The sequence below is a fragment of the Trichoplax adhaerens genome, genomic scaffold (assembly GCF_000150275.1).
Source record: "Trichoplax adhaerens TRIADscaffold_1 genomic scaffold, whole genome shotgun sequence".
Taxonomy (NCBI): domain Eukaryota; kingdom Metazoa; phylum Placozoa; class Uniplacotomia; order Trichoplacea; family Trichoplacidae; genus Trichoplax; species Trichoplax adhaerens.
In genome coordinates, this window is record NW_002060943.1 from 2,065,595 (window position 1) to 2,082,316 (window position 16,722).

The 16,722-nt window shown below is 34.8% G+C and overlaps 3 protein-coding genes across 3 annotated transcripts; 2 read left to right on the forward strand and 1 right to left on the reverse strand.

The window, feature by feature from the left end:
* Positions 1 to 7,029: 7,029 nt before the first annotated feature.
* TRIADDRAFT_49578 (uncharacterized protein) lies at positions 7,030 to 9,929 on the forward strand (the record flags this gene model as incomplete). The annotated part of the gene is made up of 12 exons (XM_002107665.1): positions 7,030 to 7,233; positions 7,333 to 7,455; positions 7,730 to 7,937; positions 8,036 to 8,153; positions 8,304 to 8,340; positions 8,443 to 8,545; positions 8,646 to 8,707; positions 8,818 to 8,935; positions 9,158 to 9,190; positions 9,317 to 9,407; positions 9,481 to 9,662; positions 9,826 to 9,929. The coding sequence occupies 12 exons, from the start codon at positions 7,030 to 7,032 to the stop codon at positions 9,927 to 9,929; spliced, it is 1,383 nt and encodes a 460-aa protein (XP_002107701.1).
* A 1,829-nt stretch (positions 9,930 to 11,758) lies between these two features.
* TRIADDRAFT_51471 (uncharacterized protein) lies at positions 11,759 to 12,970 on the reverse strand (the record flags this gene model as incomplete). Its single annotated transcript, XM_002108463.1, has 2 exons — positions 11,759 to 12,683; positions 12,960 to 12,970. 2 exons carry the CDS (start codon positions 12,968 to 12,970, stop codon positions 11,759 to 11,761), a joined length of 936 nt encoding a protein of 311 aa, XP_002108499.1.
* A 2,957-nt stretch (positions 12,971 to 15,927) lies between these two features.
* TRIADDRAFT_20265 (uncharacterized protein) lies at positions 15,928 to 16,722 on the forward strand (the record flags this gene model as incomplete). Its single annotated transcript, XM_002107666.1, has 1 exon — positions 15,928 to 16,722. The coding sequence occupies one exon, from the start codon at positions 15,928 to 15,930 to the stop codon at positions 16,720 to 16,722; it is 795 nt and encodes a 264-aa protein (XP_002107702.1).

Below are 16,722 nucleotides of genomic sequence, written 5' to 3' on the forward strand. Positions count from 1 at the left end.
GCCTTATTACAACAGCACTACTCTTTCTTTATCTAGTATAGTCTCGTCACAAATGATGCAGAGTTTTCTGGTTATAATGTTCTATATAATTTACATATTTTATTTTAGCTGCGATTGTTTGCCAATCTGTTTACCATGACGGATAGACATCAACCTTTTTATGCGTATTTGAAAGAGAGATATTAGGTACCCTTTAATGTGATTTTATCTGAAAATCATCTTCCTTATGGCGCTAGAGTGCTGGTTATTATTGCATTGGAGTTATTGACGTATTTTAGAAACTGCCATTTATACCTCCTATTCGTACCTCCATATCTAGTTTCAATTTAAGTGAAACGAATCAAAGATTACTTCTCGTTTAATAGTACATGATCGAGTTGATATAGTTTAGAAGTCATACCATACTGTGTGGTGATGACGATTCCATTGCACTGAAATGGAATTTGTAATAAAGTTTCATTATCGTTGTTCATTTCAACTTCGTGTTGTTTTGTATAGTTCGCTGTCTATGGTCGTTACATTGTGAATTATGGTATTGCCGTAGTACAGTATAACTATTATATCAAACATTATCAATATAACTATTGAAAAATGAAAGTATGTTGCTATACTGAAATGCGCTAATAAATATTTATTAACTGATAGAGGTAGTATGAGTTTTGGTTGGCTAGCTACTAAGTAGTAGTTACAAAGAGGGCCTGTAACTCTGCACACATTATTATGAATGAATGAAGTCTAAAAAGAAGTTGAGAAAGGCATTTATTATCTTATTCTATTCTCCTATGTAGTCTTTCAGCGATCTTGCGAGATCAAGTGCATTCGCTGAAGGGCTGATCGGTCGGTAGCCGTGAAAAAATAATCATATTTCCTAACTGGCAAGGTTGGAGATGTATTTATTAAATTCGAGCAAGCATTTGAATTCATAATGCAAATCAAGCCAGTAGGCATTAGTTCTACATTTGAATTTATGTTAGGAGATTGTCACACACAAATAGACTTATTCAATTTGAGCTGCCTAGATCACTGGTAAGTAGTATGTCGAGTAACATGTAAGGTTCGAGGTATATCTGAAATGTAAGGGGGATATTTTTGAGGCAAGTGATATACTGTATAATCAAATTTTTGAAATTTAGTTACGATTTCTCCATGTTGGTTGGAGCTCTTTCATAACGAAGTCAGTAGCGTGAATTCACTTAGTAGTCCTGTACTGGACCTACTTGAGACGACATTCACTCTGTGGGCTTGAATCTACATGTCTATGAAGCGCGTGCATTGACTGAATGCCGTCGATGACGCATGGATAGTCACTGGCATGCAGTGCGTACTTGAGAAGGGTGAGTCGGCGACAATACAGTCGCAACGTCGCCATTGAGTTTATTCATTGAGTGGAAGAGAATAAGAGTACATCAAAAAATTTTCAACCACTCTTTCCAAAGAAATTTTCAAGTTGCTAACCAAGTCTGGTCTAGGCGCAAAATACCATAGTTTTATATGATATTGTAACTGGCAGTGAAGCCTATCGGTTTTCTTTTACCTCTATCTTTGAAGCCACACTTTGGTCACGTTTTATTGGTCAATTTACTGTAGTTATTCAATAATCATAATTATATAATTGAATTTCTGCCAATCCATTCAAGAAAAGCTGGGCGGTGCATTTTGTGCTCATAGAATGTAACAACTGGCTATATTCAAGCATACGCGTAGAAATAAGAAAAAAAGGACAAAAACAATTCCAATAACGTAAGCTACTGGTGATAGTCGCTAGGAAATATTCTGAATTGGTTTCGTTAATAGAATTATTTCTGCGTGTTTCTCTTCTGAATGAAGTTGTTTGTACTGTCTAATGTTTGTCATGGACACCATCGTATCATATTTCGGTTCCTAGCTATACAGTATAGTATAAAAATTGCATGAATGAAGGGGGTCGTTTACAAGCATGCAGCTCATGATGAGATCATGCCATACGTATCCATAGCAATACTATCCTTCATTTTTGGGTGTATGGCTTCAAGAGTTTCAACAGAAAGAAGGCCTTTTTTTACCTTTGGTAGAAGGATTGACTGTGTTCCTTTTCCTCAAGTCTGTCCAGTACACTGTCTGTTCGAATAGAAGTGACGAGAATTGTAGTATTGTACAATGAATGGCTGACGTTTTGATGAGCTCACGCCACCTTCTTTCTCCGACACGTGAACAAAATCGTATCACCCATCTTCTCTAATCATATTATGATGGCGTAATGTTTTGTATTGTCATCCCTATCGTCCAGCAGTACTGTACTGTACCATATGCCCTGTACAGTACAGTACAGTACTGTACGGTACTGTCATGGTACATACCAGTCTTGTACTAGTGTGCACTGTGACGGTAATAATAGTACTGCATTTACACTCAAAGATTCCTCATGTGCAGTGTACAGTATTACATGAAAGTCAAAAGTCCTCGGTACGGTACAGCCTGTAACGTAACGTACTGGTACCGAATACAGTACCAGTACAGTACAATGGATATCAGACGTACACTACAAATCACTGTACAATACTGGACACAATCAACATGGAACCTCACCCAACACGGTGTTGTGATCGAGAGTCTCTCTACTACGACTGAACCCCTACTAATGCTAATGACTGTCAATGTGGCTGACCTGGGCCACCCCAGATCACCCGATTATCGTGTACAAATGATACTTAACCCACCTTTGTTATCCATCTTATTATTATAGTACTGTATTGTTGGGCAAGAAAGGCTCAGGCCATTGAACTATTCCATCACCGAAAATTCACTAATATCAAATACGTGGCCAACAAGAAGATTAAAAGTGAACAACTTACTTATAGCGACCAAGTGGATCTACTACTATGCGCTAATTGAAGTCGATAGCGATTGTAGTGTACAGCATATTGACTGTCTGTAGAATTACGGTAGTGGTTGTGTTTTTTTTTCCCTTTTTGCGGGACTGATTGTTAACCTACAACACCTTACTGTTATTGGCTTGCAAACGTTTGGTCGATCGAGACGACGAGTAGAATAGTACGTATGTACTATACTACAATTGGTGCCAGTCAAGAGAAAAAGATTAAGAGCAACCTGCAGCATTGTACAATTATTGCCTAAAATTTGCATGCTTGTACAAATACACAACGGATTGATCAAGTAGGAGAGATGCAGTGGAATGTGATCTACGCGTGTTAGTCTTTTCCTTTGGCATCATCTTGTACAGAGAGTGTAGAAGGATTGCTGCCGTTTCGGATACTTTATGCATCACTCAACTGCATCATAGTACTTAAGACACAGTCTTACTTGGCCACTGCGCATTATAGGAATATTATTATTATTTCATCTTGGCAATAACGTACTAACGAGGTTGGAAATACTTGCAACATTATCAGCCAATACATGTAAGTGCAAGACAAAGACAGTAGACATTGAAAATTGATCTCGCCATTCACGGATATTTGATGTACTACGCTATCGTTTTGATCACCCTCTTTGATTGGAAACGTTTCAAGTTGAAGAAATACAGTTCTTAACTTGATCTAAATCAACAAAACGATACAGACTAAAAACAGCAATCTAATAAACTCTTGATCGTGTCTAGCAAGAGAACAAGGTAGAAATCCTACCCATGCTTTTGTTGTAAACATTTCCAAATTGATAACTCCAAATTGTCAATAACTTCATTTCTTCAAGGTTCACAATTTCTACCATAGAAATTGTATAAACTACATCAACATCGTTCCCTCGTAATATTTCAATTAAGACTGACACTACTATATTCCCAAGGGACGTTGAAATGTTGACCATAGTAGAATAGATCATCAATTCTTACTCCTCTGCATCCATTACTTCGTATAGATTAATTAATTAATTATTATTATCATTGACAATCCTGAAAATTTCCCTCTTATTGCAGTACAGTACTTGAGCTAGCTACCTCTGCCAAACAACGAATGCGGAAATACGGACACGGTGACACGGCAACCCTGACGTTGTGCAATTCATTGCAATGAGTGCAGTGCATGTTGTTGTTGTTTTTTCCTATTCGATTCGCTTCCCTAATTAGCTTAAAACCAAAATATCACACAGTCGGCGAATTGGATAAACAACTTTATCCTTACCAACTATTCCAATGTTCATCTATGCAGTATTGACCGTTGACTATCACCCAGCAACAGTTATTCAAAGAAAGAATCATGGATTGATGAAAGATCAAAACTACCTTACTTTCTAATAAAAAATGACTGGTTTAGCTGCTGTGCCATAGAGGATGAAGATGATCCCACTGAACAGCACTACAGCAATTTATTCGATCAGTCAAGAGATTGATTTAATCCTTGAAGATTGACTTGTAATTTTAACGTCACTCAGTTAGCTAGCGTAGAAGTGCTGCTGCCAATCAATTTTTACACAGCGCACTATTTGAACTGTACATACAGTATATTATATCAGGCATCAAGTCTTTTTTAAAACATACACAAATGTGGGTTAGGTCAAAGTCGTATGAAGAATGAAATTAGCTAGCTTCTACCGTTTAGAGAGTCTCTTTTTCTATGCTGTAGTGTTGAGTTAGTACATACAGTATATTGTAGCAGGCATCAAGTCTTTTTTAAAACATATACAAATGTGGGTTAGGTCAAAGTTGTATGAAGAATGAAATTAGCTAGCTTCTACCGTTTAGAGTCTCTTTTTCCATGCTGTAGTATTTAGTTAGTGCATACAGTATGTTGTAGCAGGCATCAAGTCTTTTTTAAAACATATGCAAAATGTGGGTTAGGTCAAGGTTGTAAGAAGAATGAAATTATCTAGCTTCTACCGTTTGGAAAGTCTCTTTTTCCTTGCTGTAGTATTTAGTTAGTACATACAGTATGTTGTAGCAAGCATCAAGTCTTTACTAGAATATATACAAAATGTGGGTTAGGTCAAAGTTGTATGAAGAATGAAATTAGCTAGCTTCTACCGTTTAGAGAGTTTCTTTCCATGCTACTCTAGACTATATGTTCACCTCGGCTTTATTGAAAAATGGACATCGTATGGAAAACATTGTTTACAGCCTCTTAGCCTCAGGCTTCACTAGAAAGTGGACTGTAATAAGACATCAAAAATAAAAGATAGACCGCTAGAGTCATCGCTCTCGATACTGCTGCGCGATGTATTACTATACTTCTGTATCTACGGCAACAGTCTACTTATTCGTACTGATAACAATAGTTATAATTAATAGAATAATTTATCCCTGATGACTTCTATGAGTCAATCTGTGCGTTCCTTTTAAGAGCAGCCTGTTCTATCCGCTAGCAACAGGGGCCCTTTTACCACTCAACTGTACATGACTATTGATTAGACGTATTATTCACCACTGTCTTTCATAAATTGAGTTAAATTAGTATACCACCCCCCTGTACAGTTTAAAGTTCACATAATGTATTTCTTAATGGTTTTATTTTTTGGAAATTCTTGTCATCAATAACTTTTATTGTAGAGAGCTTAGTTACAGATTGAATTGATCGTTGTTTTTGAAACGCAATAAACAACTTTCCGCACAATTATCCACAAATTTACACAATAAATGGAGGCCGAATATCACACTTGGGAGTACAACTAGTACAACACTACAACATCATGCTATCCAATAAGTCATAAATGATCTGCATATATTGTATCCTCATGAAGATAGTAGATTGCTTTGTAATTTCTTTACCGCTATACAGTGTTAATTATGTTATTGAATGTATATTTTTTCCTTACGCGGTATAAAATCTCAACAATGATTATAATTGTATACTGTACGTTGCTGTTCCGATCTTTATACACATCCGCCTCTATTCGATATAGGGCCTATCCGGGATATATTTTTAAAGTACATCACCAAATAATATTCATATTCAAACTTCACGGTGATTATAATTATAATTGACCGAACTCACTGATAACAGACAGGAAATTATTGGCTTGCAAATGTTGACGATGCATTTTTACTCCATTTGTTGATATTTTAGTTAAGAATCAGCGACGTTTAATCAATCAGGTATAGTACACTTGCTCAATAAACTTATTAAAAAAAGAGTTAGCTTAGATCGGCCACATTTTCATCCACGTATCTTCGTTATCGTCAAAGTTATATCGTAACAACAGGATCAACAATGAGAAGAGGCTAGCGGATTGAATAAGGCATTAACTACTTGTTGTAAAGTAACAACCGACCAATTGATTACCCTGTATAAATGCCACATCTACTGTACTTTATCGCTGATAATAAGACAAGCAAATACAATAATCTCTTGTGATAAAAGTTTGCAATGGGACTGCATCTACGAAATGCTTAGATAATTACTATAATTACGGTATCTAAACAGGGAAGATGTTGTTCTTTTCCCACTAGTACTAGATTATAGCAGACTTGCTTATTTTTTGTTTGAAATAATGCATTTACCAATGATGCCTTCCATAATATAATATATAATTCCCAAGCAATAATATTAATTTAATAATTGAAGCATTAACAACACAATTTTATGCTGTACATTTGCACTACGTACATTGTTTATTTATTCGTACACAATGTGCAACGTACTTGTGAAACAGAGAAAAAGATTGATTGTTTTAATGATTATATAATCGCCTACTTGCAATCTTTCAGATCAAAATCAGATCATGTGTATTAGCCAGCCTTGAAGCGGTGTTAATTAATGTAGTGCCAATAGTTTATGTAGCTGTTAACGTAGCATAATGAAAACATTGATTCTAGTTGTGTACACTTTAAGATCATTTACGATAATGTACTCGTAATACCATACTGTTGTGTTCTATTGGCTGCCTGTATCTCGTACTATTTTATAATCTCCTACTTTGCAACCCGTATTTTACTACTATACTGCTCTCATCCTTGGTTGCTACTGCAAAACAATATGGTACTACGTACTTACTAGTATCCGATATGACACTATTACGCAGTTATGAAATATGCAATCAATCTTTATCTATTTACACGTATCTCAATTTTTTTTCCTGATCGCTAGATAAGATTTTGATATGGCGAGCTCAGTGAATGGTTATAATAACAATATTGGCCTCAGCAAAACTCTCTACTCTGATTACTTAATTGATAAATCAATAAAGGCCAAAGTCACTATCGAAAGTTTTTACCAAAATTTAATTCTCCAATTTGGTGAGAGACGAAGGAGACAAGAGACTTTAGAAAAAGCAATGGAAGATATGCAGCTACCAATAGAAGAGGTTGTTTTTTAAGATTGTGCATTTTATATATTTTAATGTGCCTCTTATAGCCAAAAGCATAATTCACTAATGATAATAATAATTATAATGACACTATAGAGAGAAGATAAACGTAGGCAACTAGCTGCGAAAGAAACTGAATTCTTAAGACTTAAACGTGCTCGGTTATCAACGGAAGATTTTGAACCTTTAAAAATTATCGGACGTGGCGCATTTGGTGAGGTAAGCAAGAAATACATGAAGCATATATCACTATCGTATATGCATAAAGTATGATTACCAGTCATTTTGAAGCTTACGAAACAAGCAGAGAAGTTTTACATTATGAGCAACATCGCAACATCTGTTATATTGGATTTGTGCATAATTATACAACGATAACTTATTATCACATAATGATCTGACTTACTTTTCTTGGATACTTAAAACTGTTAACTTTCCATTAGCTTTTGTATTATAACTACGTTGCTTACCTTACTTGTTGTTGATATTTCAGGTACGATTAGTTCAGAAAAAAGATACAGGCCACATCTATGCTATGAAGATTTTACGTAAGGCTGATATGCTTGAAAAAGAGCAAGTAGCTCATGTCCGCGCAGAACGTGATGTCCTTGTGGAAGCGGATCACGCCTGGGTCGTAAAGATGTTTTATTCATTTCAAGATGCAGAAAATTTATATCTCATCATGGAATTTCTTGCTGGTGGTACGATGAATAAAAATTAATCATTACAGTGGATAGTTACCTAAGATTTCGTTAAATACAGCTAGAAGTCGCGGTAACTTTTAGGGTTTATCTAACAGGTGACTTAATGACACTATTAATGAAGAGAGATACATTATCTGAAAATGAAGCCCGTTTTTTAATAGCTGAATCCGTACTGGCTATCAACTCTGTTCATGAGCTTGGCTTTATTCATCGGTAAAGCACTAAATTAGAGGATTATATTTGTATACAGACGAACACAACAAATTAATTTATTTGTAAAATAGCTTTCTACTAATATTTCTATAATTTTTTATATGTAATAAAATATTACTAAGAGTTTATTCATTGCTTTTATCAACTTAGTGATATTAAGCCAGATAACTTACTATTGGATAGTAAGGTATGTGTATTCCCACATTTTGAATGAACCTACTACTAATACTAAATAAGATACTTTAATAGTAGATTGAAATGATATACTTTTGCTATCCCGTACATTTAGGGTCATATTAAACTCTCTGATTTCGGATTGTGCACTGGGTTAAAGAATTCTCATCAAACGGATTTTTACCGCGATATTACTATTGACAAAGCCAATCAGCTATGTTAGTGTAATATAAGAATACTGCGTATAAGGAACCTTAGTAGCTTTATGTGATATTAGACTTTAATTTAATATTGGATATCACTTTGTGATAAATTTAGTGCATATTCCGAGCAATTATCGAGATCGCCAAGCATCCTGGAAGAAAAATAGAAGGGCAATGGTACTTTATAATAATAAACATTTCTCTGGAGTTTAATCCAGCAATAATCCATTAAAATATATTTATGAAATTACAATTGTAATAGACATAGTATGCTTCTTACTGTGTAGGCCTATTCAACCGTTGGAACCCCGGATTATATTGCGCCGGAGGTATTTTTACAAACGGGATATACAAAGAGCTGCGATTGGTGGTCTTTGGGAGTGATTATGTACGAAATGTTAATAGGTAAGCACATAGTTTCTGCTTTATGATATCATGCTTTTAGAAATTGTGTTACATTCTACTTCTGATTGATAGTAGTTCAATATTGATGTATAAATATATCGGATACCTTATGTTAACAAAGGCAGCCGTGATGCCGATCTTGTAAAGTTCATAACATCAGTTTTTATTACTTATTCGTTTTTAGTATTTTAAATTACATTTCGAATAACTCATTACTTTTAGGATATCCTCCATTTTGCTCGGAGACTCCAAAAGGTACATACTTGTATTTCCTATATGTGTGTGCTTGTTCTATTTAGATCAATTTTAGATAAACGCTCTAGAAAGTAAGGTTGTAACTACGAATATGCTAGCATAAATAATTCTTTATTATCTTTATAGAGACGTACCATAAAATTCTTAATTGGCGATCCGCCCTTATATTTCCACCTGAAACGCCTATTTCTGATAAAGCTCGCGATTTAGTGAAAAGGTACGCTGAGCATGTTTATTTTATTTATTCAATAAATCCCATTTCTAAATGTTGGCTTTATACTAATAAAAAGGTTATGTTGTGATGCTGAATTTCGGATTGGTAAACTTGGTGTTGGAGAAATCAAGCAACATAGCTTTTTTACTGGAATTGACTGGGAAAATATTCGAAATCGTCCCTCTGCAATTCGAGTCAATATTAAATCATTTGATGATACCTCAAACTTTGATGACTTCCCTGATCTTAACCCGGAAGGTAACGTGATAAGATTTTAAATATTTTTAGACTGCTAAGTGTGTAACGGCTTAGTTACAAAATAGATTATTTATATGCAATTTACAAAGTTTCTTAGTTCTCATTTCTGTGTTGCCTTCTTTCTTGGCTAATTTAGATCTCAATCGATCTAATATATCGCAAGATAAAGACTGGGTCTTTATCAATTACACATTTAAACGATTCGAAGGTTTAACCCAACGAGGCTTAAAGCCTAAACAAGAAAAGTCAGCGACAAGTTTAAGTTAAATCGTACAGTCTTTATCCTAATGGCCGCTACAAAAAATGTACTTTATCTAGTTAGATGATAGCTCTTTCCTTAGCATTCATGAACTAATCAGATATTGATATGAACAGGAAAGAAATATGTAGTAGCTATTGCGTACAGTAAGACAACAGTTACTGTAAACATGTACTATTTCTGCTTAGTCGTCCTGACAGATGGTATGTGTGCCGTAAGTTGACAGATCGACGTATGAGTACTGGAACTGTAGACAATAAGCAGGAAAGTTTCTCAGCGGTCGCTTAAACCATAGCACATGCCTTACTCTGTTAGTACGTTTCGTTGTAGCTAGTTAAAACTATAGAGATAGCCCTTTTGCTTTCTATGGTTTAAACAATCTACGTCCGTAGAATTAATATCTAGCACGTTTACGGGCATACGGTAGACGTAAATGCGATATCGCTTATCTGGTTTGCGGCTTAGAATTATTTTGTCAGATTATGCAAGAGGACTCCACGCACTTTCTTAGCACTTGATCCGTATTATACGGAAATGTATGTTAATGAAGCCGCGTAGATATTAAATATCTAATTTCATACTTAAATTGAGCTTTATGTCACAACTGCAAAAAGTTAATATATAATAGTTATTCTGAAATAGATTCTTACCGAATATATCATGGATTTTAGTATAAAAAGTCTCAAATATATCATTAATGTCTGTACACGGTATCTTATGACTAATTAGATCTTACTGCAAGATGTCGTTGAAGCGGAAAATTTATGTTACTTCTTCACTTGTTTACATAACTACTATAAGTATTTTTGAGAGACAACTTGTATGTATCACGATCTACGCAATAGATATTTATTACATTGTGCAGTAAATCGACTCGGAATAGAGGCATTTTTAAATTGAAAGTTTTTGATGTGTATCGATGTGTTTCCAGGATTGTGATTACTCGTGATGTTGAAGATGTTAGTTTCTATTTATAGTTATAAAGTGCTGATGAAATACTGTACAGTGTACACGTATCGTAAATAGATTGCTAAAAAGCCAATATTAAGCATGGATGCATCTTAATTAAGGCCATACGTCACCTGGTTTATATTACAGGAATACTAGTTCATTTTGTAAGCCAAATATTCGATCAGTGCGTGGTATACATTACCAGTATGTGATAATTCCTAAAATAATATTACAGTGGGCAATGTGCAATTGTGCATGCATACATGGACAGTAGCCCTAACCATTTTGCATAAATTACTTTTTTATGCAAAATGGTTAGGGCTAATGGATAAAGGACACACATTAACCATTTTAAGCCTTAGTTTTAACACGGTTACAATGCATTGTATTTTAAAGTACTCGTATTACTAACTAACGTAGTTATACACCTACAGCCTTACACAATAACGGATTCTATAACAAAGTTTCATGCCATTGATGGTATGAAAATTTATTTTGTGATACAGTATTTTGTACAGCATAATGACCCATCGACTGATATCGACTTAAGTATGTTGTAGCTTGTAAATAAAGCCCCAATGTTTTGAATTTATCATATCTACCAACGCACTTTAAGATTCATGATTTAATTTTAGAATAAACCATAAATGTGCAAATAGGTACATTAACCTACAGAATCGCTTAGACAATTTGTGCTTTTAAATATAGAAAATTTTTTAATTATAAGATTCAAATATTTTAGGGTCATATAATATCGTCTTAACTTGAGCTACTTAGATTACAATCAAGCCATCAACGATAGCCTGTTTACATGAATTTATCCAACGTTTAACGTATTTTGCAAATGATAACATTATCTAGGATTAATTATTACTAGATGTTTAATTTAAACACAGCCTAGCAATGCTTTCCGCGATTTTATCGCCATTGATTTTAGAAGAGATGATGGAATACCATGTACAGCAATAACTTTATTGTATTCACATAATTCATTCGGTATTGGTCCAAAGGGTCTAAAACCCGGATCATCGCGAGGCTTTAGTTTAATTTCTTTAGCCAACATTCCGACATAAGCATCATCAATCGGTATTTTTCGAACCTTTGGTACTACTGTAACCATAGAACGTACTACATCCATAGAAATGACATAGGAGAAACCGGAACAGTAATCAGGATAGGTTGATATAGGTAGATCTTTTTCACTGACGTAATATCGATTATATTCTTGCCGGTTAACAAGACAACTTGACATAACATGACCTATAAATAATTTTTTACTTTCTTTTGAAGCCAATTTTCGAAATAAGGTTGACGGATTTAACATCACATCATCGTCTCCTTTATAATAGTACTTGGCCGTATTGCAATGTAGGTTCGCCCATTCCATGCCAAAAACAGTTTTGTAGGTTAAATTACGAAAACTATCACCGAAATCAGCTAAAACGATATCACCATATTTTAATGCCTCTGTATCGACAATATTGTTAAGTGTTTTACTATAACTATCACCGATAATGAATATAGTTCGCCATGCATGATTGCCGAACGCATTACGGATAAAATCGGGTTTACCCCAAGTCTCACGTATGGAAGATCTGCGTTCATAATTTTTGGGAGCACTATTGATCATCAATAAGATGATGTTATTACTTTGACAAGGCTTAGCAGATGGTCTGTTACTGAAGAAACGTAATTTGATAGGTGCTACACTGGCATTTGGGGAGATTCGAGTATCAATAGCGACTGGTTCAGTATTAGAGTCGATTATCGTAAAGCTATTAAGAAATTCTCTGCGAAGAAATAGCTGACGGCTAGCAGATTTGAATAACGTGTAGTAAATTATGAAAGCGAAGACAAGGTTAGCAATTAAAGATAAGTAGAGCATTAAAGTTCTCCTCTCCATCTATAATCCATTTATTTGACAAGGTATAAACCTGCAAGAGATGAGAAATTCAGCATCTCGATTGGCACGCTAATGTTTACTGTAATTTCATTCACTAACACCATCGTACGCATACCATCAATAAATTATATCATAATATATCTTGAATTTACACTTGCCATTTTAATTATAGATTCAAAAATACCTGTTATCCATACGTTATATTGAAGAGCTGGAGTATGCGTAAGCAAGACAATGATCCACCATGATATGATTTAAAAATACCATTGCTAACAAAATCAGTATTGATCATTCAGAAGAGAGTTGAAGAGTAATTCTACCTCCTAATACAAGCTTAGCATATTACAATAGTGTACAGTAGCTAGGTGGATTGTTTACTGTTGTCCAAATTTACAGGCTAAATAGCGCTGCACTGTAATAAGTTGTTATCGATTCATTTGTAGGAATGCAAAGATTTTAAACTCTATTCTATCAACCTCTTACAGTAATAGGAATTATACTCATATGATAGTTCAATGAGTTGAAAAAACGTCCATTAGCCCAATAACTGACGGTGAGTCTACTGTATACTGTATGCATTGTGCAGTAAGGTATTTTGCAATACATCCTATCCGAATTGTAATGGTGCTACAATTTTAATCAACACTTCCTTACCCGGAGATCAGTATTTCAAATTGCCATCACTTGCAATCAACCTCAAGTACAGCATTTGCAGCCAGCATTCATTAATGAAATGGTAATTTTGGTGGGTAGTGAATTAGGCTGGGAAAAGGAATTGGCATCCAAGTGGGGAAATGGAGGACAATCTGGGAGACTACAGTACTGTACTCAGTGTACTGTACCTTCAGGCAAATGTACTGTACTGTATTGTACTGTACAGTGTACAGTATATTCACACAAAGGATTTCTCTTCTCACTGTTCTCAGTACAGTCACCAGACCAGACCATGAGGATCTCTACTGTATCAGTACTGCAGAGTAAGGTAGCCAGAGTACTATAGAGTATAGAGGTAGTGATCGTGATTGAGCTACATTGTATCAGGAGTGAAATCAGCAATCGCTCTTTGAACTCATTTGCTAAAGGACCATTTCTAGATAGTTAGTGGATGCAGAAAGACGTTAGCAGTGTACTTTTGATAATTAATTAAATAGTATTAGCACTTTGATTGCTCAGTGTAGGAAGCAAAACTCCAAGATCTTATCAGCTTTCCCAGATGATATCAAGGATGAGGTACGTACGCGTATTTGTGCTTTCTCAAGTGATGATGCTGTGAAGAATACGAGCCCTTATAAACGTATTAACACTCTGTATGTATGAACAAACAAGTACTTTACTCGACAGAAGAAATGGATTACCTTACTTTCCAATTCATCATCTAGGTTTTAAGTTTTGTTTCCTTACCTTGACAGGCTTCATGCGATCACTCGATAGTTTGCATGATAGATATGCACTTTAATCTTATGTATTTTCTTTGTCAAGTCATGACAGAATGAATTCACTCACTGTTTCCTGTAGTCTATACGTTTGCTGTACTATTCTACTCTGCTACGGACACCAAATTGTGGATGGCAAACTAGAGCTATCATTAGCTCGAGCAAACGTGATAGGAGTTAGCAAGCATACTTCCTATTTGCTGCGGGCGATTAAAATTAAATTGATACACTTTAACTTAAATTACGTTATTAGAGTATGCACTAGTTTATTGACATACGGTATAGCACACTGTACTGTACTGTATAGTATAATATAATGTATATCTGAGATCATATGACTAGAAGCTTGTATAAAATGAACTAGAAAAACCTACCTTCTCTTTCTATGTGATACAGCATACTCAACCAAACAGTTTGCACGTAATAATATTATTTATTACATACTATTGGATACATTTACATGAAGCCTGCTACACAATTCGTTATCAAGCCAGTAAGAGATTTTACTACCCAATTAAGATGGAATTTCGTTTTGTAGACGTACAAGATAGAATAGAATAGTAGACAATTCGTGGATAGAGAGTTGGCTGAGATCCATCAGGATATTGCAAGCCATTTCATGTACACTACTTCATTTAGAGAATACTCCAATAATCCCTGATGTACTTTACTTATTTTTCTCGCGCTATAATTTTTTTAAGTAAAGTACTGTTCTGTTAATTTATCAGCTAAAATCTTAAAAGTATTTTCTATCTCAGGCTGCATCAATGACCGAATTTTCATAATATAGTCGCATTTTTATACTTGCAATCTCGAGATCCAGTAAATCCATTAATTATAGTTCCGGTATAGAAATATCATTTATTACACGTTCTAATACTGTACAATTATGATTAAAGGAATTAGCTAGCAAAAAATTAAAAAGTGTATGTCAACCGTAGCAGTAGTAGAGCTGTCTTTTAGCGATGTCTATAAAGTTAGTGGCTTAGTTCTAGACATTCGATGGGTTGGAAATGAACTTTTATCATAGTTATGCTTATAGTAGCCTGCTTGTATGCGTTCGATGTGATATTGTGCAGTAGCAACCGACAATCTACTGTAAGTCTAGTACTTTAAGGCACTATAGGTTATTAATTTGAGGATAACGTGATCTTTTATTAGAATTACACTCGAGTTGTCAACGCATTGATATCATGGATGATTCGAAAAGTTAATTTACCAGATAAGCTTATCCTATTTAATCAATTATTCCTGTTTTCTATTTTTCTTCTCTAGCTTTCTGAAATCTAAATGGCTTACCAAATAATAATTTGATGAAGGACTTTTCACTATCTGCTAATCCAGAATAGCGGATATTACGGCGATATTTTAATACTGTGCAACAGTGCGTATTAGTACTACTTAAACGGACCTTGCAGTGAGCTACCTACTCGCTGCGGCTGCAAGTTTCTATACAAATAATTTTACACGACCAGTTAGAATTAAATAGCGAATTAAATGGATAGAAGAACTGCAACTCTCTATTTTTCTTTACTAGCCAATTTGATCTTTGCATTTGTCGTTTACTTCACCCTATTTCAGACCGTAAGTCGTCAAATCATAATCGACAGAGAAACGGTTGGTATCTATTCGACTTTGGATTCAGATGATAAGATAGATAGTACTACTTTGACGCAGGATGATGGATACGATAACATAACTGATATAAAATTACGCTTTATGAGTGGCAGACCTTCCACTAAACCTTGCAAAGGCAATATATTCATGTTATTGATGATAAATAGCGCTCCTAGAAATTACGAACGTAGATCTTCTATTCGAGAGACATGGGGTAAAGCTGATATTATACGAAGTGCCCTTGGAAATTATGTTTGGCGAACTATATTCGTCATTGGTGATGGCCATAGTAAACAAATAAATAATCAAGTGAATCAAGAAGCATTAAAATATGGCGATATGATTTTAGCTGATTTTGGCGATGATTTTCGTAATTTAACTTATAAGACCGTGTTGGGTATGGAATGGGCGAATGCTTATTGTAATGAAGCTAAATACTTTTATAAAGGAGACGACGATGTAATGCTAAATCCATTTACTCTATTTCCTAAATTGGTATTTATGGGAGGTAAAAAATTATTCATGGGTAATATCATGTCTGGTTCTGTTGTCATCCGGCAACAAAATAGTCGATACTATGTCAGTCTAAAAGATCTAGCTTTATCGGTTTATCCTGATTATTGTTCGGGTTTTGCGTATGTTATTTCGATGGATGTATTACAAGCTATGGTAGCAGTCGTACCAAAAATTCGAAAGATACCTATTGATGATGCATATGTTGGCATGTTAGCGAAGAAAGTCAATATCAAAGTTCATTGGGATCGAGGTTTTAAGCCATTCGGACCAATACCCGGTAGAAAATGTGAATATAATACTGTTATTGCTGTTCACGGTATTTTACCGTCTAGGCAAAAACTGATGATGAAAGAAGCGCGTAACGCCTTTTTGACTTGTTAA